Source organism: Diceros bicornis, chromosome 10, assembly GCF_020826845.1.
Source record: "Diceros bicornis minor isolate mBicDic1 chromosome 10, mDicBic1.mat.cur, whole genome shotgun sequence".
NCBI classification, from domain to species: domain Eukaryota; kingdom Metazoa; phylum Chordata; class Mammalia; order Perissodactyla; family Rhinocerotidae; genus Diceros; species Diceros bicornis.
Genome location: NC_080749.1, coordinates 55298362 through 55320333, shown reverse-complemented (window position 1 = coordinate 55320333; position 21972 = coordinate 55298362). Strand labels below are relative to the sequence as shown.

At 36.7% G+C, this 21972-nt stretch overlaps 2 protein-coding genes across 5 annotated transcripts in view; one reads left to right on the top strand and one right to left on the bottom strand.

Annotated features, from left to right (window-relative positions):
* Positions 1 to 6572, bottom strand: part of SCRN3 (secernin 3) — a 40181-nt gene extending 33609 nt beyond the window's left edge. The window contains exons 1-4 of one of the 4 annotated variants that reach the window (XM_058549285.1): positions 6532 to 6572; positions 4220 to 4388; positions 2299 to 2480; positions 1533 to 1732 (exon numbers count right to left, since the gene is read on the bottom strand). In XM_058549285.1, coding sequence (XP_058405268.1) covers positions 1533 to 1732; positions 2299 to 2480; positions 4220 to 4378 — 541 coding nt within the window. In that variant the 5' untranslated portion in view covers positions 4379 to 4388; positions 6532 to 6572. The other 3 variants (XM_058549284.1, XM_058549283.1, XM_058549282.1) reach the window with 3 other exon arrangements.
* An 84-nt stretch (positions 6573 to 6656) lies between these two features.
* The window catches only part of CIR1 (corepressor interacting with RBPJ, CIR1), a 44009-nt gene continuing 28693 nt past the window's right edge, over positions 6657 to 21972 (top strand). The window contains exons 1-7 of the mRNA XM_058549280.1: positions 6657 to 6797; positions 11853 to 11947; positions 16606 to 16679; positions 17468 to 17478; positions 17568 to 17632; positions 18018 to 18066; positions 18903 to 19020. Coding sequence (XP_058405263.1) covers positions 6726 to 6797; positions 11853 to 11947; positions 16606 to 16679; positions 17468 to 17478; positions 17568 to 17632; positions 18018 to 18066; positions 18903 to 19020 — 484 coding nt within the window. The 5' untranslated portion in view covers positions 6657 to 6725. The remainder of the gene's footprint in view (positions 6798 to 11852; positions 11948 to 16605; positions 16680 to 17467; positions 17479 to 17567; positions 17633 to 18017; positions 18067 to 18902; positions 19021 to 21972) is intronic.

Sequence of the window (21972 nt, the reverse complement as noted above, 5' to 3'; positions counted from 1 at the left end):
CAAAAATATCATGGCACTAAGTTATAAGCAAAATTTTCAACTAAAATAAAAAATAGAAGAAACAATAAAAGCTTGTGCTAAAGAGATCATAATAAGTGAAATAGATCACAATAAATGAAAATTGATAATGTTTTAAAACAGATTTAGAATGACAGTCTGCCAAGTAGAAATCAATTAAATTACTCTATTGAAGTCATACTTGGGATGACTCACTACAAAAACTAGATTTAAGTCATGATGGAATCAAAGACAGAGAAAAGGAATTTTCCATCTAATAGATAATACCCTACTATTTACTTTAGCTATTGAGTTCTTGGGCCCATTTAGTAACAGTAAGAGAAATCAGTTGGCAAAATTAATCTACAATTAGATAATTAGACCCAATGAAGGTGCTCATTTTGGATGGCTAGGTGGGGCTATCTTTTTCAACAGAATACATTTATTCATATCTCTTTTGCATATAGTACACTTAAGAAAATTAAAAGTGCTTAATGTACAATCAGGCCAATTATCAGAATAAGAAAAATAGTCTAAATTAAATTTTACATATTAACAAACGTACAGGCAAAATATAAAATAGAACGTCCTTCAAAACAACTGGCAATGACCTATTGTGAAAAATAACATCCAAATCCTCCAAAGCTCAAAGCTACCTTCATGAAGCCTTTCTCAAGTCCTCCAGCTCACAATGACTTTTCCTTTCTCTAAATGTTCACAGCATCTATGTATCTGTATCGCTCGTGCACCATTTAATATTTTCACATGTGTATCTTATCTCCCTAGTAAGAGAAACTAGGAGACCCAGGTAGTACATAAGAGTTAAGTACATAAGAATTACGTGATCATGTTTGAGCACAAGGCTGTACTCTAGTAAAGGACACTGAACAGAGAGTCAGGATGGAGAGATTTAAATTCTTTCACTCACTGCCTTGAGTAATCAATTCACATCTCTGGATTTCCTCACTTGAAAAATAAGAGGAATATATTATCACAACGAAACTATGAAAAAAAAGCAAACCCTTCTAAAACAATCAAATTGTGTTATTTTACTGAATTATATCAAACTTTTATGTTTTACTATTATATCAATATATTCTTTCCAACTACTAATCCACAGACACCCGTCCCCAACACCACGCCTCTTTCCTCACCGCCATACCTACACATGATAAAATTTTGGAGTTCAGCCCAAAGTTAAAAGAAGAAGAAATGGTAAGGAGTTGTTAAAAAGTGAAAAACTACCATAAAGCAACTGTATAAAAAGAGCTGTAAATATATATACACACACACAGGTTATATGAAATTCACATTCATATATATGTAAAAGAGATAACACCACCTTTTTCTTTTTTTCAAGAAAGATTTTATAGTGCTTTCACTGTATGTTCTTTCAAATTTTTTTATTTTCCCTGCAATTCAACCCTCCATCGCACTGATTATAAATCTTGAAAGACAATTACATGCAATGTCTGCAATTTAGGGGGTATTTTATTAATTGTAAAACAAATTAAATCATGAAAAGTTGTCCATACCTTTTACTTTTTCTGCTGCCCAGTACTTCCCTGCAGTCTCCAGAACCCAGGCTTCATTCCTATCAGCTATCAGGAAACTGTTGTGATAGCTAAATACCATCCTACCCTCTGAACAATTTCCACCCTGGCCATATTTTTCTAATAAATCAACAATGACATTGAGGGCTTTTTCAGCTGTATCAGCTCTTTCAAGGCCAAGCCTAAAATAAAAACATTAAAGTCCTCAGATTAAAATAAATTTCCATTATTTTTCTTAAATAATTTCATGCACATGAGATTTTGTATTTATATCCAAAGTAAAAATTCTTTCAAATTAACAGATTAACTGAAATCCAACTTCTCAACTATTCCTTCTGAAATCAGTTTGGAATCATGAAAACAAAGTTTTTTGAGTCAAACAGATCAATGTTCAAATTCCAACTTGGTAATTTATTGGCAAGTTACTTCATCTCTGAACCTCAGGTATCTCATCTGTAAATTGAGGATAAAAATATCTACCCCATGAGGTTATTGTGAGAATTACAGTGTGATAAAGTATGTTAGGTATTTCCAATAAATAATAATTTGCAACTCCTTCCTTTCTCCCAATTAATGATATTTGAGACTCTTGAAATTGCATGCTTGTATTCTGAAGCATTTTTTACACAAACTATAAAGTATCAAAGTCCAAAAGATGAAAAAATAGAAAAATAAAACATGTAAGCATAACACCGAAATTTAAAATTTAGACAAGTTCTATAGTGCAAAAATATAACAGAAAAATAACCTGACAAGGTCCATGCCCAATAGTGCCTCTTCATCACAAACTTCTTCTCTTCCCCATACAGCTTCATTCCCAATACAAACTCCATGCTCATTGGCTCCCATTTCTGCCCCCCATAACCAAGCTGGGCGACTAAGGACAACAGCATATGTTTCACGAACTTGATCAATTTCTATGTAAGTACACTGTAAAAAAAAAAGTCATAGCAACAACCATAAAACCAAAAAGGAAAAGTTATCAAAATTCAGATTCTTAAAAATCAATCAGAAGACATGACCATTATGAAAGAGATACGTGAAATATAACTAAATTGAAATTTTCAATAACGAAGGCATTACCCTTAAAACATATTCAGATTGACCCTAAAGCATTTATTCATTCAAATATTTGCTGAGCATCTCCTATTATAAAGCATTCTGTTAAGAGATATGTTAGTTACAAAGATAAATCATATCAGAACTTGCTTTCAAGAAACTTAGATTTGTACATTAACTAAGATACAACAAAATATAAAGTATAAGGGCCACGAAGAGAAGTGAAGATGAGGTGCTAAGGAAGGCTCAGGAGAAAGATGGTTTCTAGTTGTAAAATCGTGAAACATTTTGTAGAGGAAGACGTATGTGAGTTGAAGCTTAAGGAAGCAATTCTCAATCTCAATGTCCAGTGTTTCTTGGTTAGTGACATAAGTCCCACATATACCCTACAAGGGTATTGTCATAGAAGCCCATGTCACATATAGAAGTCACCCATCTGATATCTCCCCAGCAGTGAAAAGAATGAGAACCATTGGTTTACAGGATAGTCTAGATTTAAATATGAAGAGATAAAGTGGAAATGGATCCAAGATGTATAAATAGTCTCAGCAAAAGAAAAAAAAAATTGTCTGGTATCAGAACACATCTAATATCTAATAATGGACTATCAATAAAATGAAATCTAAAACATATATAACAGCAATAAAAGCATAATGTTAATTTTTACTTTAAGTTCTATGTTAAATGGATTTTTAATAAAATTTTTTAAAGGATCCTTTAATTAATGTGTATACTACCAATTGACTGCATAAAATGCATGTTGATAGTGTGATCACTGGGCCCAATAAAACTTTTTTGATGATAAAACTGTTATTCCCTGAGTCTGGAACGACTTTTCCTACTTTACTCCAATCATAATCCTTTTTGTCCATCAAATTCCAGCTGAAATCCCAACTCCTGGTGAAACCTTCCTTGATCCCTGGTCTGAATTATCTTCTCCTTTTCCATTGCTGTCACAGCTTGCTGCTCTTACTTAAATTTAGCATTTAAACCATCCTACTTTACAATGGGATTAGTTGCATATGCATCCTATTCCTCTACTAGACTAAGCTCCTGGAAGACGGCCCTAGTCTTCATAGCAGGCTTCAAATCCTTGCCCTATTTAACATGCTTGCATATGGTAAGCATGCAAATATCTGATCAAAGAATTAACAATTATTATTACTGTTATTTCAGCTTCCTCCAAATCAATGAAATAAAAGACCAGAAGTCTAATTCTGATTCAAATATTTTTCAAATTTAAATTCTTGAATTTTTAACTTCTATAGTCTCTGCCGAATAGCTAGCTAATGATAGAAATAACTTTATGATATTTTTTGTGTGTGTGAGGAAGACCGGCTCTGAGCTAACATCTATTGCCAATCCTCCTCCTTTTTCTCCCCAAAGCCCCAGTAGATAGTTCTCCGTTATAGTTGCACATCCTTCTAGTTGCTGTATGTGGGACGCTGCCTCAACATAGCCGGACAAGCAGCGAGTTGGTGCGCGCCCAGGATCCGAACCCGGGTGCCAGTAGCGGAGCGCGCGCACTTAACCGCTAAGCCACCGGCCCGGCCCGACTTTACCATATTTTTAAAGAAACATATGGCTAACAAAACATGTATTTCACCCACCTTAAGATGTTCTCTCGGGTTATCATGAACGGCAGCAGGAAAATAAACCACCTCTTGTACTTCATCACAGGGTCTATCTGAATTTTTTCCAAAAACAATCCTGTTATCAACTGTTGCTGGAGGTAATGCCACGAAAGTGTCACAGGAACAAGGTTCCATTTTTTTTAAACTAAAAATCATATAGAAGTTTCAAAATAAAAAGAGAAAAACATTTTTAAGTATATACAAAACAGAGTTTTACTGGATGAACAAGGGATATTATTGCCATATATAATAAGGATGTTCTTAAAGTTTTAAACTTCTTATACTGTAGTACAAAACTCAACAAGAAAATGACTTGGAAATGAATCTTGTACTACAATAATCAATAAGAAAATGGCAATAAGTATCTTCATCTAGTCCATAGGTCAAATTTACCCTCTACGATATTTTTCTACTGAAGTCTTCCCTGAAGACTACCTAGCCCTACCCTTGTAAAGACCATATTCTACTATATTTGTGTACATATATGAATCTCCTCACTGCACAGTGAGATCCTTGGGGGTTGGGAGTATGTCTTATTAATCTTTGTATTCTCATCACTGGAACTTATCTTATGGAAAAGTCCCAGAATTATGTATTCAGTATTTCCTCAAAAGAAGGAAGAAGCAGTCTCCTTTGAGCTAGAGAAGAATACACACTGACACTGGTAAGAGTGAAATTTTGAAACAGACTCACTGAATCAGACAAATACAAAAAGATGTCAGTAAAATTTCAAATTGTTGATATTTCCAGGAGGAAGTTTACATACATAACTTGTAAATGCTGATTGCATTTTTTTTTCTTAGTGAGGAAGATTGGCTCTGAGCTAACATCTGTGTCCATCCTCCTCCATTTTGTATATGGGACATTGCCACAGCATGGCTTGATGAGCGGTGTGTAGATGAGCGCCTGGGATCCGAACCCCAGAACCTCAGGCCTCCGAAGAGGAGCACGCAAACATAACCACTACTCCACCAGGCTGGCCCCATTGCAGAATTTAATATCTAGATTATGTCTTCGTTTGTAATTTGTAAAATCTTAAATCCTCAATTTTAGTAAAACACTTGTCTTGAACTTTTATTTTTCTTCCAGAATGGACACATTGTTTTATAGAGTTTCCTTCTTTATTTTATAATGCCCAGCCAGACCTTAGGGCTTTACACAGGCAGATACCAGCAATTTAAAAACAAAATTCAAATCTAATAAATGTCTTATTAAAAAGAAAACAAAATGACTCAAGAAACAATTTCAGCCTGAAACTAAAAGTTTTTCTCTTTTCCTCAATGACAGAGAGAGGTCACAATTACTTCTGTTCTTTTCTGTCTCTATTTCCACCTTTATATCCCGGCTTGCCTTCTATTTGTGTTCCGAAGTTAGTTCCACCACTGTATAACCGCGGCAGGCTATTTAATCTCTCTCTATGCCTCCTGCCTCATCAGTAAATATCTCATGGGGCTGTTATGAGAATTTAATAAGATAATGTGTAAAGCGTTTTGCACAGTGCATGGAATACAGCAAACACTCTAATGAAAGCTGTTATTATTTGGCAGAAAGTAAATTTCTCACAAAAGGCTTATTGACATCACGCCCCCCCATCCCCACCCCTGCGAGAGGACTTGGTTGCTGGATCCTCTACTGCAGTAGCAGCCACGTCCACGCAAAACCTTGAGTCTCAAGGGCCATCAAGGCGCACTAGGTGATCTGAGCTGTCTAACTGGGGTCGTGGCGAAGATCAGGAAACATGCCGCCTAGTTAGGAAGGCACCTAGGCCATTTAGGAGGGGAAGCCTTGAGAGCCTTTACTAACGCCTAGTGCGTACTCATCAACAAATGTTTATGGAACATCCTTCTGCGCCAGGCACCGTACAGCTGGTAACAAAATAGAGTCCCCACTCTTGTGTAGTTGACATTCTATTTTACATGCCTTACTTCACCAAGCGCTTTCAGAAATATATCGTTTGATCCTCACATACGTACTACAGTTAGGGCGAGAATTACTCTTTTCAAAACACAGATGAGAAAATCGGTGCAGAAAGGTTTATATAACTTGAGTTAGCGTTCACAGAGACTAAAGGGCTCGAACTTCAAGCACCTCTTACAGAAGAGCCGCCGCCCGGTCCACACTCGGGACCCCAGCCGGCGGCGCTCACACCTCAGCCCGCGCAGCTCTGAGCCCGAGCCCCTCCCCCGAGCCCTTCGCCGGAGCCCCTCCTCGATCCCGCCGCGCCGAGTTCCCGTCTTCCTAGTTCCTGCCTCAGCTATGCACGCCCCTCCCCCCTGCACGCCCCTCACCTGGCCTCCGAGCTACCCAAAGTGCAAGGAGGAAGGGGCAAGGATTGGCAGGCAGAGGCGCCAGTTGCCGGAAGCTGCCGCCTTTGACCCCGGAAGTTCCCGCTACCACTGGAGGCGCAGTTCCGGTTAGGCGGCAGAGTTTGTTTACGTTCCTCACGGGTCTATCTGCTGCCTTGCTCAGCTCAGGCGCCGAGATGGGGAAATCTTTTGCCAATTTCATGTGCAAAAAGGACTTTCATCCTGCCTCCAAATCCAATATCAAAAAAGTGAGTAATGGGAGCCGAGGAGGGTTCTGGCTTTTGGCGCCTGGGTTCCCAGGGGCTGCTGGAGGTGAGAGTGGTGGTGACTCTGAGATCCCTGGGACAGTCGCCTCTTTTCCAGGCCTGAAGCCCTGGTGTTCTCGTCCCTTCTTCTCCGCTGAGAAACTCGCTGTCAAAGCTGGCACTCGACGTTTATTCTGCATCAGCGAGGAGACTGTCAGCCCTCGTCGGCTTTGTCGGTTCTGTCAGCTAGAATGGAAATCTGTAAGATAGGAAGACCGATAATAGGGTTCCTCATCACTTTTCTCAACAGATTCTGGCTTTGCTTTTTCTGATCCCGGGGATCACGGCTTCTGAACTCTGCTATCCTGTACAAAGATGACTCCCTATTTATTTAAGATCTTAAAAGGGAAATAAATTCACTCCTTAATTCTTCTTTTTATCCACCTAATGTAGTATGTCTCATGACCTCCTCCAAGTTTAGCTTTTTAAATAATCAATTACAAGTTTACTAGGTGCAGTACAGAAAAACCTTGCTGAATATTATTTTAGAAAACAGAATGGAAGTAGGAAGAGTCTGAGCTTTAGAATCAGACCTGGATTCTAGTTATTCTAGCACAGTCACTTTTAGCCCTGAGACCTTGCACAAAATAGGTAATATCCCTGATCCTCAATCTCCTAATCTATAAATTAAGAATGATCAATATCAGTTGCTTTGACTTGTGAAGTTGTTATGAGGACTAAATTTTAAGATGGTATGTTTAAAGAATTTGAAACAAAGTACCACCTAGCACTGTGCCCATGTGTGGAGTGCTCAATAAAATGTTAATTGCCCCTACACACGTGCTTATTCTTAGCCTGCTCCTAAAATACAGGTGTTACCTGGAGGTTCATCCTTGGCCTACATCTTGCTTACTCTATATGCTTTCCTAAGCAATCACATTCAATTTCATGGTTTTAACTATCCCCTCTTTACTCATGACTCCCAAATCTACAGTCCCAGGTGTTTCCCCTAGCTCAAGGCATCTCAAGACAATTATATACTAAGACAATTTCATCTTAATATCCTACAGCCATCTCAAACTCAACATATCTGAAATGGAACTTATATTTTATCCTAAATCTACTCTTTTTATACTTCCTATCTCATGTGAGTAGGAAATATAGGTAGTAACACAATCCTTCATCCAGTCACCTAAGCCAGAAATTCAAGACTCACCCCTTTCCTATCACCCCTTTATCTAGTCAGCTGATAAATTCTATTGGTCTTACCTCCCAAATATCTCTTTTTTTTTTTTTTTTTGCTGAGGAAGACCGGCTCTGAGCTAACATCTATTGCCAACCCTCCTCCTTTTTTTTCCCCCCCGCCAAAGCCCCAGTAGATAATTGTATGTCATAGTTGCACATCCTTCTAGTTGCTGTATGTGGGACACGGCCTCAGCATGGCCAGAGAAGCGGTGTGTTGGTGTCCGCCTGGGATCCGAACCTGGGCCGCCAGTAGCGGAGCGTGCGCACTTAATCACTAAACCACGGGGCCGGCCCCCCAAATATCTCTTGAATCCATCTTTCCTCTTTGTCACTACTGCCTGTGTCTTAGCTTACACCTTCATCATCTTTCGCCTAGACCATTACATTTCCTAACTGATTTTTCTGTCTCTAGTCTTGACCTTTCTCAAAACCATTCTCCTAGCCATCAGAATAATATTATTTTTTTATTTAGCAGCTTTATTTGGATATAATTCACATACCATAAATCAACCATTTGAAGTGTATAATTCAATGGTTTTTAGTACATTCACAGATTTGTGGAATTATCACCACAATTTTAGAACATTTTCATCACCCCTTAGAAAAACCATATCTGTTAACAGTCACCTCTCCCCCCCCCACCATGCCCCCTTCCCTATAACCACTACCTCCCCTCCCGCAGCCCTAGGCAACCACTAATCTGCTTTCTGTTTCTGTAGATTTGCCTATTCTGGACATTTCATATAAATGGAATTATGCAACATGTGTTCTTTTGTGACTGGCTTCTTTCACTTAGTGTACTGTTTTCCAAGTTCCTTCAGGTTGTAGAATGTATCAGTACATCATTCCTTTTTATTGCGAAATAATTACATTGTATGGATATAGCACATTTATTTATCCATTCATCAGTTGATGAATATTGGGGTTGTTTCCATAGAGTAGTCTTTTTAAAGTACAAATCTGATCTCTTCCAGCTCACTATTAAAATACTACAGGATTGGGGCTGGCCTGGTGGCGTAGCGGTTAAGTGTGCAGGCTCACCTTGGGCGGCCCAGGGTTCGAAGCTTTGGATCCCCGGGGGCGCACCGATGCACTGCTTGTCAAGCCATGCTGTGGCAGCATCCCATATAAAGTAGAGGAAGATGGGCACAGATGGGCCAGATGGGCCAGTCTTCCTCAGGAAAAAGAGGAGCATTGGCATCGGGTGTTAGCTCAGGGCTAATCTTACACACACACACACACACACACACACACCCTCTCCCTCTCCCCCTCCCCCCCCTCCCCTCCTCCCCCCCCTCCCCCCCCCCCCCCTCTCTCTCTCTCTCTCTCTCTCTCTCTCCAGGATTAAGTCCAAGTAATCTGGCTCCAGTTTTTCATTCTTCATCTACTGCTATTCTCCTACCTCAGATTTAATATTCCAGTAATATCAAACTACTTACTTTCTCTTTTATACCTTTGGGCCTTTGCCTGCGTTGTTCCCTCTGCCAGTAATATCTTGCTCTGTGTTTTCCTTGGCAGAGTTTTGATCCTCTTCAAAACTCTGCCCAGGGCCGGCCCTGTGGCTTAGCGGTTAAGTCTGCGCGCTCCGCTGCTGGCGGCCCGGGTTGGGATCCCCGGCGCGCACCGACACACCGCTTCTCTGGCCATGCTGAGGCCGCGTCCCACATACAGCAACTAGAAGGATGTGGAACTGCGACATACAGCTATCTACTGGGGCTTTGGGGGAAAAATAAATAAATAAAATCTTTAAAAAAAAAACAAAAAACTCTGCTTAATGTTTGTGAAGTTACTTGTGTACAGGGTTATTTGTGGCAGAGAGTTTGTGATAGAGAAGACTGGAAATTTCTTAAATGCCCGTCAGTACTGTAGGAGATTGGTTAAATAAATGATAGATATAGCCCCACAATAGAATGACATTCACCCCCCTGCCCTCAAAAAAACCAGAAAGCTTTTTGTTTACTGATCTGGGAATGATCTCCATGATATAGAATTTTATTTTGTATGTAGCGTGTATGTGCCTGCATGCATTATGTGGTACCATTTATAAAAAGTGAGAAAAGAATGTGTGTGTGTGTTTTATATATATATTTTATGTGTATGTGCATTAGAACATCTTTGGAAGGATATATAAGAAATGGATAACATTGACTACTTGTGAATATAGTTTCTTAATTTAAGAAAAACGTAACTTTAAAAACCAAAACCTGTCATAAAGCATTCTGTTATACCAGCCTTCCTCCGCGCCCCCCTAAAGTTAATCACTGTCTTATTCTATTTCTTCATCTTGTATGTATTTCTACTATCCAAATATCAAACTTTATTGTTATGGTTTATTTACACAATTAGTATCTTTTCTTTTTTTGTTATGAGATAGTTCAAACATACAGAAAAGTCGGTATGATTTTCTATTAGCAGATTCTGAGCATTTTGAAGGCAAGAATATATTTTATTACTTCTTATTCCAGTCCATGATAACTACTCAATATGTATTTAAACTCTTGAGCAATCGAGACTAGTAAAATAATTGTAAAATCTAAAGCTTTAATTAAATGGTAGTTATTCTGTTAGAAGGACTATATTGTTTATTAGAATGTTATTATTAGTATGTTATTCTGCCAGGCAGTGACACCTTACATTTCTCTGTTGCATTGTTTGCGTTTTGAGCTACAGTGAAAATTCCAAACATTTCCCTTTTACTGCCTATCCCAAGTGTAGATTTTTCTTTGACTATAACGTTATAAATATGAAGTCAGTAGAAGAAACTTTCAGGAATTTATACCAAAAGAAATTTCTGCTTTTGCTCTTTTCTCCATATTAATCTTTCTTGTCTGCATCTCAAACTGTGTCCCGACAGAACCTTCCTGTGTCAGCATTACTAACATACTAATTACCCCTGTTTGTTTCTAAAATTGAATAATGGCAATCTTGTCCCACACCCTCCTCCCCACACTTATCTGCCCCCACCCACAGTTTATAATTACATATAATTTTCTCCACATGAGTATTTGTCCTCAAATTTACCTTCTTAAAACTTGACATGTTTGAAAAGAAAGTTTTGACTTGCTGTATATGTTAAATGGCTGTCAAACATTTTGTCCTTTATTCTAAAAGTGGTAGGGAGGCATTGGTACCTTTTAAACCTGGAAGTAACATGATTAAATATCCTTGCATAAGTTATGTGGGTTTTTACCTTCACCACTTTTATGATTTTGAGAATTTCACATAGGGACACATTCAGCTTGTGGTCTTGGTATCCCTGAGCGACTCCAGGACATCTGATGCACTTCTGTCTTATCTCTTGATTTCTTTTCTCATCTCTTCCTTTTTTCTCCAACTACCTTTCATTTCCTTTCCTTCTTTTCTCCTCCCTGTCCTCCATTTCTCCTCTTTTAGCGTGTCAATGACACCCAGTGGCATTCGTAAGCATTGTTTAACCCTACTGGTTGTGCCCTGTGCTAAAGAGTTTTCTAGACTAGACATATTCCATGTAGGGAAATGGTCATTTTCTTCTCTGAAATAACACAGGGACTGCCTGCAAGAAGCTGTTGTACCACAGGTGCTCAGAGTGATTCTCAACTTTGACATTTTTGCCTGGAAGTTTAGTTATTTTGAATGGTTTGATTTAAGGACTTATGTTAAGGCACAAATCAGATTTTTCTGCTGTTGTTTTGTGATGATGTCATTATAACCAAAATAGATTATGTTGTAAACTGTAAACAATAGCATTTTATATTTTATTTTAAGAGAAAAGCAAACTTCCTGTTTAGTTTAAATCCAGCTATTTCATTTAAAATTTTTACTTCATTAATTTAGGTATGGATGGCAGAACAGAAAATATCATATGATAAGAAGAAACAAGAAGAATTAATGCAACAGTATCTTAAAGAACAAGAATCATATGATAATAGGTAAGAAATTCCACTGTACTGGTGTTTTTAGAATAATCAATTGCATGAGAATGATCCCTTACTGAATCAAATATTAAATCAGCTTTTTTTAATTGAATGCCCCAATGACAGAATTCTGTTCTTTTCATGTGAACTATCTTTACTCATTATGCAGATGGCCACTTTTTCCAACCTAACCCATCATTCGCATAAAATATAGATTGATGTGACTCCAAATACAGTTTGTGAGCAAGTTCCAAATTAGGCAAAGCTTAGAAGAACAATGAAAATCTATACTGGAACTGCTGACACGTCTTACAAAGATGTTTCTTTAATATATACTCAGATGAATAGATGCGCAGGACAGCTTCAAGAAGTAAAGTGAAGTGTCTCTACTTGACCTGCATGTCATTGTTCTGTTAATGGCGGGATCATGGCTAGAGCTATTCATTGGTTTATTCCAACACAGTACCTGCCCTGTAGCTGTATGTTTGTATTTGCAAGTCTCACTCTGAAGCTGGTTTCTCTGGGTTAATCAAGCAAGTGAGTAGTGGTACTTCAGTTACATAGACCATACTTTCTCTTCCACTCAGTCCTGTTTTTCATCAAAATATGGAACTTAAGCAAAGTAATACTAAACTATTACTAAATACTCTCTTTAAAATATAATATAGTATATCAAGAGCAAAATTAAAGAAATAAAACTTTTAGTTCAATTAAGTACTTTTCTCACTAATTTTATTTAATCTGGTTAACTTTTATTGAGTACCTACTTCTTGCAAGATAAGAAATGGTGTTGTTGGGGCCTATAAAAGTGTGGTACATAGTTTCTTTGTACCCTCAAGAAAATCTGGTAAGGGATATATACATATAGTTCAAGGCTAAATATAATAACTGATGTATTGAAAACACACTGCTTTAAAAATTATAGCATGCTAACATAGGACAGAATAATTCCATTTGGGGTAAGAAGGGAAGACTTCATGAAAGAGGTCACATTTAAGCTGAACTTGAAGAATGATAAGGATTTAGATCAGTGGTTCTCAACTGAGGGCCATTCTTGCCCCCCAGGGGACATGTGGGAATGTTTGGACACATTTTTGATTGTCACAACTCGGATGTTGTCACTACCAATATTTAGTGAGTGGAGGCTAGGGATGCTGCAAAACAGGCTGCAATGCACAGGGCAGCCCCACACAACAAAGAATGATCTGGTCCAAAGTGTCAATAGCACCACTGTTGAGAAACCCTGATTTACATATAGTAAAAGCATATTAAAGATCAGCATGGTAGGAAAGTAGAGAGGGTGTTCAGGAAACAGCCAATAGTTGAGTTAGACCAATAAAGATATAGTGGAGGTAGAAAAGTAGGCTTGAAACAGATCATAGTGATCATGTTGATTCTTTATCTCAAGAAGAAAAGAGTTACTTTTTTTCCCCCTGTGTAATTAATAAATATTTGAAGCTGTGCAAATATCCTGCTTCTCCTTGAACTTTTGCCCACTAATTTTAGCATCCGTGGGTGGATCCTGCCTGCATCAGTTATTACTGTGGTATTCTAACGGTGATTTTCTATTTCTCTCATTCCCTCTCTATTTTTTTTTTAATTTGAATTCCGCTGGAAAGAAGAATTTCCCCTTTCCCTCATTTAGTTATTTAATTAATCATTTGTATCTATCAGTTGGACTCAGATATTTATTTAATGGGCTACAATCCAATACTGTTATTTATTTTGTTGCTCAAATTGTTCCAGTTTTGACCTTTGACCACTCTATTAGCTTGGATCTTATATCCATTTAACATGCCCCATCTTTTTTTTTTCTTTTTAAACCACTTCCTGGCACCACTTCCTGTCTTTTATTTTTCCTTGGAATCAATCAGGTTCCAAGAAACCCTGGTTTCTTTTATTGGAGAAAGATATTTAGAAACCAGGATCTGGGCACTAGGTGTGTTCAGTGCTTCTAGGTTGGGTTGTTCAAATGCAAATTTGTGAGTAATTGGTGATTTGCGAAGTTTTTTTTTCCTCTTTCAAAAGATAGCTAATTCTGTTCTTTAATAATCTGTTTTTTCTCTTTTAAGTTTTTACTGTCCTAGATGTTTCTTAATCTTTATGAATATTGATCCCTACATACCTTTTTAAAGATATTATTCTGACTAGATAAATAAAAGGATTTAATGGGATGTCAAAGAATCTGTACATTCATTCTGCTTAGAGTCAATGGCAAAAAAAAAAAAAAAAGAATTTTTACTGCTTTTTAGTTGAAGTTAAAAATACCAACATCATAGCTTTACCTTTTATTTTATATACATGTTGAATTTTGCATGAAGTGGAAATTGATCCTCCAGTTTTGATTTTATGTTATTTTTGTTTCAATATAAAATGCTTTTGTTGGTGAAATGTGTATAACATAAAATTAGTGTATGGTTCAGTGGCATTAATTTCATTCATGGTGTTGTGCACCATCACCACTATCTATTGCCAAAACTTTCTCCGTTACCCCAAATAGAAACTCTATACTCATTAAACGATAACTCCCTTTTCTCCCTCCCCTCCAGCCCTTGGTAACCACTATTCTACTTTCTGTCTCGATGAATTTGCCTAATATAGGTACCTCACATAAGTGGAATCATACAATATTTGTCCTTTTGTGTCTGGCTTATTATTTCACTTAGCATAATGTGTCAGGATTCATCCATATTGTAGCGTTTATCAGAACTCATTCCTTTTTATGGCTAAATAATATTCCATTGTATGTATATACCACATTTTGTTTATCCATTCATCCATCGATGGACACTTGGCTTGCTTCTACTTTTAGCTATTGTGAATAATGCTGCTATGAACATTGGCATACAAATGTCTGTTCTGGTCCCTGCTTTCAGTTCCTTTGGGTGTATACCTAGGATTGGAATTGCTGGATCCTATGGTAATTCTATGTTTAGCTTTTGAAGGACCATCAAACTGTTTACCATACTGGCTGCACCATTTTATGTAATGCACAGTAAATGCACAATGGTTCCAGTTTCTCCACATCCTTGCCAATGTTTGTTCTTTTCTTTTTTTTTTTTTTTGATGATAGCCATCCTAATGACCATGAAGGGGCACCTCATGGTTTTGATTTACATTTCTCTAGTAACTAGTGATGTTGAGCTTTTCATGTCCTTGGTTTTAATTTTTAAAATGGTGTTAATATAAGATATAATTTTTACACTTATTTAAAGTGTATGTTGGTTTTAAATACAATTAGAGTTTTGGTACCATCACCATAATCTGATTTCAGAACATTTTCGTCTTCTGAAAAAGAAATCTTATACCCATTAGCAGTCAATCCCTATTCCCACACCCCGTCCACCCTTCTATCTCTCAACCCTAAGCAACCACTAATTTACTTTCTTTCTCTGTAGATTCACCTATTCTGAACGTGTCATTTAAATGAGATCATATAATATATGGTCTTTTGCAACTGGTTTCTTTCACTTAGTATGTTTTTCAAGTTCATCCATGTTGTAGCATGTATCAGTAGTTCATTCCTTTTTAATGCTGAATAATATTTTATTGTGGATGTAGATTCCTTCATCCTTTTGCTCTCTTCTTTTTTATGGTTCTTTACAAACTCCAATGGAAATAAGAAAAGAAGAATTATAATCATGTAGTATATCATTTATGATTGCCTTTTCCAGATATAAGAGGAAATTCTATTCACTTTTGAGCTACTGTCTTTATAATCAGTACTTTATTTGGATCTTATGAATTAAAACTTTAACTCTGGGCCGGCGCCGTGGCTTGGCGGTTAAGTGCGCACGCTCCACTGCTGGCGGCCCGGGTTCGGATCCCGGGCGCGCACCGACACGCCGCTTCTCCGGCCATGCTGAGGCCACGTCCCACATACATCAGCTAGAAGAATGTGCAGCTATGACATACAGCTATCTACTGTGGCTTTGGGGGGAAAAAATAAATAAAATCTTAAAAAAAAAAAAAAAAACACTGTAACTAAATGAGTCATTCAATTTGTTGGAGAAATTTTTTCTAGAAAGCACAGCATATTTTTCTAAACAGAACCCAAACAGGGAACCTTCAATGTTATAACAGAATTTTTGAGGTGCGGCAGACATTGATTTCGTCATAGTAAACCTGTTGTAGAATATGTTTAAACTATTCTCTCTTCATTGGCCTCACTAAAGAATTTGATTCGCGCATAGACTTTGACTCTTACAAGCATTAATTGGGTTTGATTTCCTAAAGAAATTCCGTAGAGATTCATTTTTCCAAAACTGTTTGATTCCTCACGATTAAGAAAAAATATTGGCACTATTTAACTTAATTCCAAATTTGTACTGACATATAGGATTTGAAAGCTTCACTATTTCCACAGCATTTCAGGGTTTAAGAAAAGCGTGTGAGAGTGGCCATGACATTTTCCCCTTTTCTGTTGAGAGGATCTCTCAGGTAATGAGAAAGTCTCAAAACTTACAACTAGTTACTAAAGAAGCAGCACTGTTTGAATTTCCATACAGATATTTCAGGTATCATCTAGTCAATGAAGGAAAGTTTTGGAACTTTATCTCTAACAAAAATATTTTATCTTAATTCCCTTAGGGCTTTTTTGGGAGGAGGTGCAGATATTCTGTAATTTTTACCTCCTGCATAAAATTGTTAACTTTATGTCTTGTTTCTTTTAGATTGCTTATGGGCGATGAACGTGTAAAGAATGGCCTTAATTTCATGTACGAGGCCCCACCAGGAGCTAAAAAAGGTAGTTGCCTTATTTCCTTTTTTTTTTCTTTTTCTGAGGAAGCTTTGCCCTGAGCTAACATCTGTGCCCATCTTCCTCTACTTTATATGTGAGTCACCACCACAGAATGGCTGACAAGTGGTGTAGGTCCACGCCCAGGATCCAAACCCACGAAGCTGGGCCGCCGAAGTGGAGCACACACCGAACTTAACCACTATGCCACAGGGCCGGCCCCTTGTTTCATTTTTTTTAAGTCTTTGATGTGTTTGCAACTAAAGATTGAGGACTGCTATGAAAGAAATTTTTTTAAAGTTGCTTTTCACCTTTTAAAATTGCTATTATTCTGTGAAGATAATTTAAAAAAATAATACTGTAATTAATACAATAGAATAAATACTAAAAATTGTCTAATCTAGTAATATTTCTTGACTTGTCCTTTGGGAAGGAAAAAATATCAACGTCAGCAGAAGTGCATTTATTCTTTTATAATTTGAATATATATCTTTAGTCCTTACTGAGTAAACCTCTAAATAGAAAGCATAATATTCACTGTCAATGAAAAATGTAGAAGTTTAAAAATTAGGAATTAACATACTTGTTAAATACTATTATTCAATATTGTATTTTGTCCTTCAGTGATTTGAATTTTATCTTGTGAAAGAAGAAAAAAAGTCAAATCAATAAATTCTTACAAGTTAGAATTAAATACCATGATATCATAGTGTAATATATGATAGCAGACTTTTATGTTGAAGTTTTTAACTTGACCTATCTTTTTTTCCCCGCCATATTTTTGATGTGCAATCAAGAAAACAAAGAGGTAAAGTACTATTTTCTATGTTTAGATTTACTTGCAATAGATTGTAATTTTATAGAAAAATTGAAAGACTTTTTAATGGATGTTTTTAGAAAGAAGAAACAGAAGGAGAGACTGAATACAAATTTGAATGGCAGAAAGGAGCCCCACGAGAAAAGTAAGAACTGGTTTTCTTTTAAGATGAAAAATATGTATCATTAAACTTATCTGATATCCCATTTCATTGCCTTTTCATTCACTAGAGAAGACAACTAATGAGAAAAGGTATTTTTAATGATTTATCCTGTGCACCTAATTTGCTTGATCATGGTCTTTAGCTTTATATATGTTTTCATTTTTTTAAATAGCAAATCATCAGACTGGACATTTAATAATGAAGTGGTGTTGGGAAATACTAAAAATATTTTATAGTTCTATATATTTATTGAAGTTTTACATTTCCTGATGTACTTAGAACTGTAAAAATATTTTTCAGAATAACTGCTGTTTAATTTATTAAATTATTTTTAATATTGTGTTTGTACATTTTCTCTACTTAATAGATATGCCAAAGATGACATGAACATCAGAGATCAGCCCTTTGGTATTCAGGCAAGTGACATGTATTTTACTCTGTAAGAGTAATTTTTATTTAATAAATACTTCTTTATATTATTGTCCAAAAGATATTTAAGCTGATAAAGGGCTCTCTGGTTTCTGTTTGTATCAAATAATAGAAGGTCTAAAGGGAGAAAATATTAAGTGTAGTAGACTGATAAAAAGTGGGAATCGAAGCTTTGTAGTAAGGGTTATAATGATAATGGTCTCTATAGTTTTCAGGGAATTTGGAGAATTTGCTCAAGGTCAAGAAAAGATGTAAAACTATTTTTTTAGAACTGGGACAAACTATCACCAGAGGACCAGATCCTTGTTACAAATAACATTTTTTGGAAGACTGCCTTGCTTATTCATTTACGTGTTGTCTGTGGCTCCTTTCTTGCTCCATTGGCACAGTTGAGTAGTTGCAACTACTGGCCCATAAAGCCTAAAATATTTACTATTTGACCCTTTACAGAAAAAGTGTGCCAACCCCTGGTTTAGGAAATTGAAACTTTAAAGGTTAACTTTTTAAAATTAGAGAATTTAAAATTAAGCCATGACATAATTCTTTTTTGGTATTTTACCATTTCTTTTTGGATGACATTATTTTATTGCCACCAAGTAACAGTCAAAAAGAAATAGGATTCAGCTTATCTGTTAGGCAGAATTTATAGTAAAAGATTGTAGTATTTGTATTTAATTACCAAATATAATTATGGAGATTCTTTACCTGGTGATCTTTTAAACATGAGAGTAATTTAACTTAAACTCTACCAAGGAGTGGGGAGTTGAACACTGGTTAGACTTTTAGTATTTTAATAACCAAAATAATGTTCACTGTTCCTCAGGTTCGAAATGTGAGGTGCATTAAATGTCACAAATGGGGTCATGTCAACACAGATCGAGAATGTCCTTTGTTTGGTCTTTCTGGAATCAATGCTAGTTCAGTTCCCACTGATGGCTCAGGTAGGCACTAGACATGATTTATTTGTTTGTTTTAGAATTTATATTGAGGACAAACAAGATAAAATTAACAGTTTTCTTTAATCTCTTTGTGTTTTGGTTTGGTTTGGTTTTTTGGACTAAGTCATATTCCCAAAATATGATGGTCAATGGGAAACTCTGATCATGTTTTGAATTTGAAATGCTGTGTATTAGAATTAAATTTCGTTTTTCTAGTCAATGGCCCTATGAACCTGATTTTAAAAGTAAAAAGTATATTAAACATAGTTTATCACAATAACCTAAAAATAGAAGGAAGAAATGGGTATTTCTCATATTCGTGCCCTCCTGAATTGTAAGTATAGGCTGGACCAGAAGCCTCAGCAATCGCCTCTTTTTATTTCATCAAAACTGAGTTTAAAAGATGTTAAATATGTTAAAATTGCTTTTTACTTGCAAGTTATTTACCTTCCGGCATATTGTTGTCTACTCAAGAAAAATTGGTCTAATTTGGTTTGGATCATTTGAGTTCTTTTCATAAAAAGATATTAAAACTCAGTAGATTTAATTTAAATTTCTCAGTGCCTTGTTAGTGTATTATTGAGACAGCCACATTGATCCAACAATAACTCATAATAAATCATAATAAAAATAACCTGCTTTAACCCTGTAACCTTATGCAAGTCATTTCACTTTTATGAGCTTCAACTCATTTAGTATAACGCAAGAGATTTTCAGCATTTTTTAAGCAGCTATAGAACCTTTTTATTTAAAAGAAATCTTACATGAAACCCCAGTATATAGAACATATAAAGGCAGAGCTACTCTATTGAAGCGAATGCTCTGGGCATGAAGCCCATCTTCTCAGCTCGACTAGGCCTCTGAGGCACCTCTTTAGACTCCCTGTGGCTGCCAGTGCCACTCTGAGCCCAGGATTCATCCTCGACCAGCACATGACCTTCAGCCCCTATTCTACAGCTAGAGATCCTGCTTCCTTTCAGCAAGCCAAATACAGGCTGGAGGATTCAAGATGCCAGTTCTTGTATTAGGAGTCTAGGAATTTGACCCATTATCAAGTTTGACACTATTTCTTTAATGGTATTAGTGGATGTCAGAATGGGTAGAGGAAGTACACAGATAGAATATTATGAGGGATTTTTTAAAAATCCTTATTCTCTAAAAAAGGTTAAGAAACCACATTTTAAGTAGAGGGAAAACTGTTTGCTCAGTGGTAAGAGACTATTGATATAGACCTTGGTCTGGCAATCTCGGACAGAAGAACATCCCACTGATGCTACAATGCAGGTACTCTTAAACCCAGATACTGTTGCTCCCTCCTCCCCTGCCCTCACTCAACGGGTGAAAGATGGGAGAGAGGCCCCAAAAGGAAAAAAGCCCCAAAGAAAATGGGGGTGGAGTAGGTCATGTTTGAAGAATCCATTGGCTCAGATATTTCTGACCACTAATTTTAGTAGTCGCAGGGAAGTGTTGTTATATCTGAAAGGTATATTCTGTTTTGTGGAAGGAGGTGCATCTTTCTCATCTTTTCCTTCACTCCAGCCTTGTAGTTTCCTTACAACTGCATGACTCACGTGTTGGCTAGGGGCGAGCAGTGGTAGTAGCTGTCGTCGTTCCTCAGCCTCAGCTTACTTTGATCCTGCTTCTGAGAGAATGAGTAGGATAGACTCCAGACTCAGCCCTTCATCTACTAATCCACAGACCTGCTTTCTCTTGAGTCTATGTTAGAAAGTCTACTAACAACAACCAAAAGAACTTGTGTTATTTAGTTAGCCTATTTTTTTATTTTTATTTTTATTTTTTTTGGTGAGGAAGATTGTCACTGAGCTAACATCTGTGCCAGTGTTCCTCTATTCTGTATGTGGGACAGCACCACAGCGTGGCTTGATGAGCAGTGTTTAGATCTGTGCCTGGGATCCAAACCTGCGAACCCCAGGCCACTGAAGCAGAGTGCGTGAACTTAACCACTATGCCACCGGGCTGGCCCCTAGTTACCCTATTTTTAAGAGTATTGAAAACAATTCAGATATAATAAAGGAGGTTATTGGCTCTTCTCCAGCCCTCCATTTATATTCATTAACTTACAATAATTCAGTCATTCATTTTATACAATCAAGTTTTTGGACCACACTTATGGTGGGGTTTTACTGTAGTACTATTCTTCAATCAAATGAACTTTTTCAAAGTAAAGTGAATGAAGTAGAAAAATGCTCAAGTTTTTGGCTCCTATCAAATTTTAACATATGTGTCAGCAAGCTTGAGAAATCTATAAATTAGTGACTCTTTCTCTTTATCTAAATAAATTGAGCAGTTGGGTGGTGGAGGGTGAAAAGTATTACCTTTATTGAAGTACTATAGTTAATATCCCTAATATGTGAAATGTTCTTTCAAGTCGATATGAAGAAGATGAACATACAAACACAAAGGAGCAAAGGACATAAATATAGGTGGTTTACAAAAGGAGGAATTCAAACGGTCATTAAACTTCTGAGAACGTTTTCAACAATGTTAATTACCAAAGAAATGTAAAGTAAATATTGTCTTTTTGCCTGTCAAATTTGGTAAAGATTTAAAAGAACTATACATCCAGTGTTGGAGCAAGTGTGGTAAAATGAACTTTTTAATCCACTGCTGATAAATTGGAGCAGCCTTTCTGAAGAGTCATATGATATGTATCAAAAGCCTTAAAAACATGTGTAACCTTTCACCTAGAAATTCAGCTTCCAGGAATTTATAAGAAAGTGATAAGGTAGATACTCAAACGTTTATAGTAGTGAAAGATTAGAAACAACCTTGTGTCCGTCAGTAAGCGGTTGGTAAAATAAACTCACTCATTTATTCATCAGTCATTTATGGAGCACATACTCTGTGCCAGGCATTTTTCTCAGCTCTACAAACATGATGTTAAGACAGAAAAGGTCCTTATTTTCATTATATTGGGAAGATACCAAATAAATA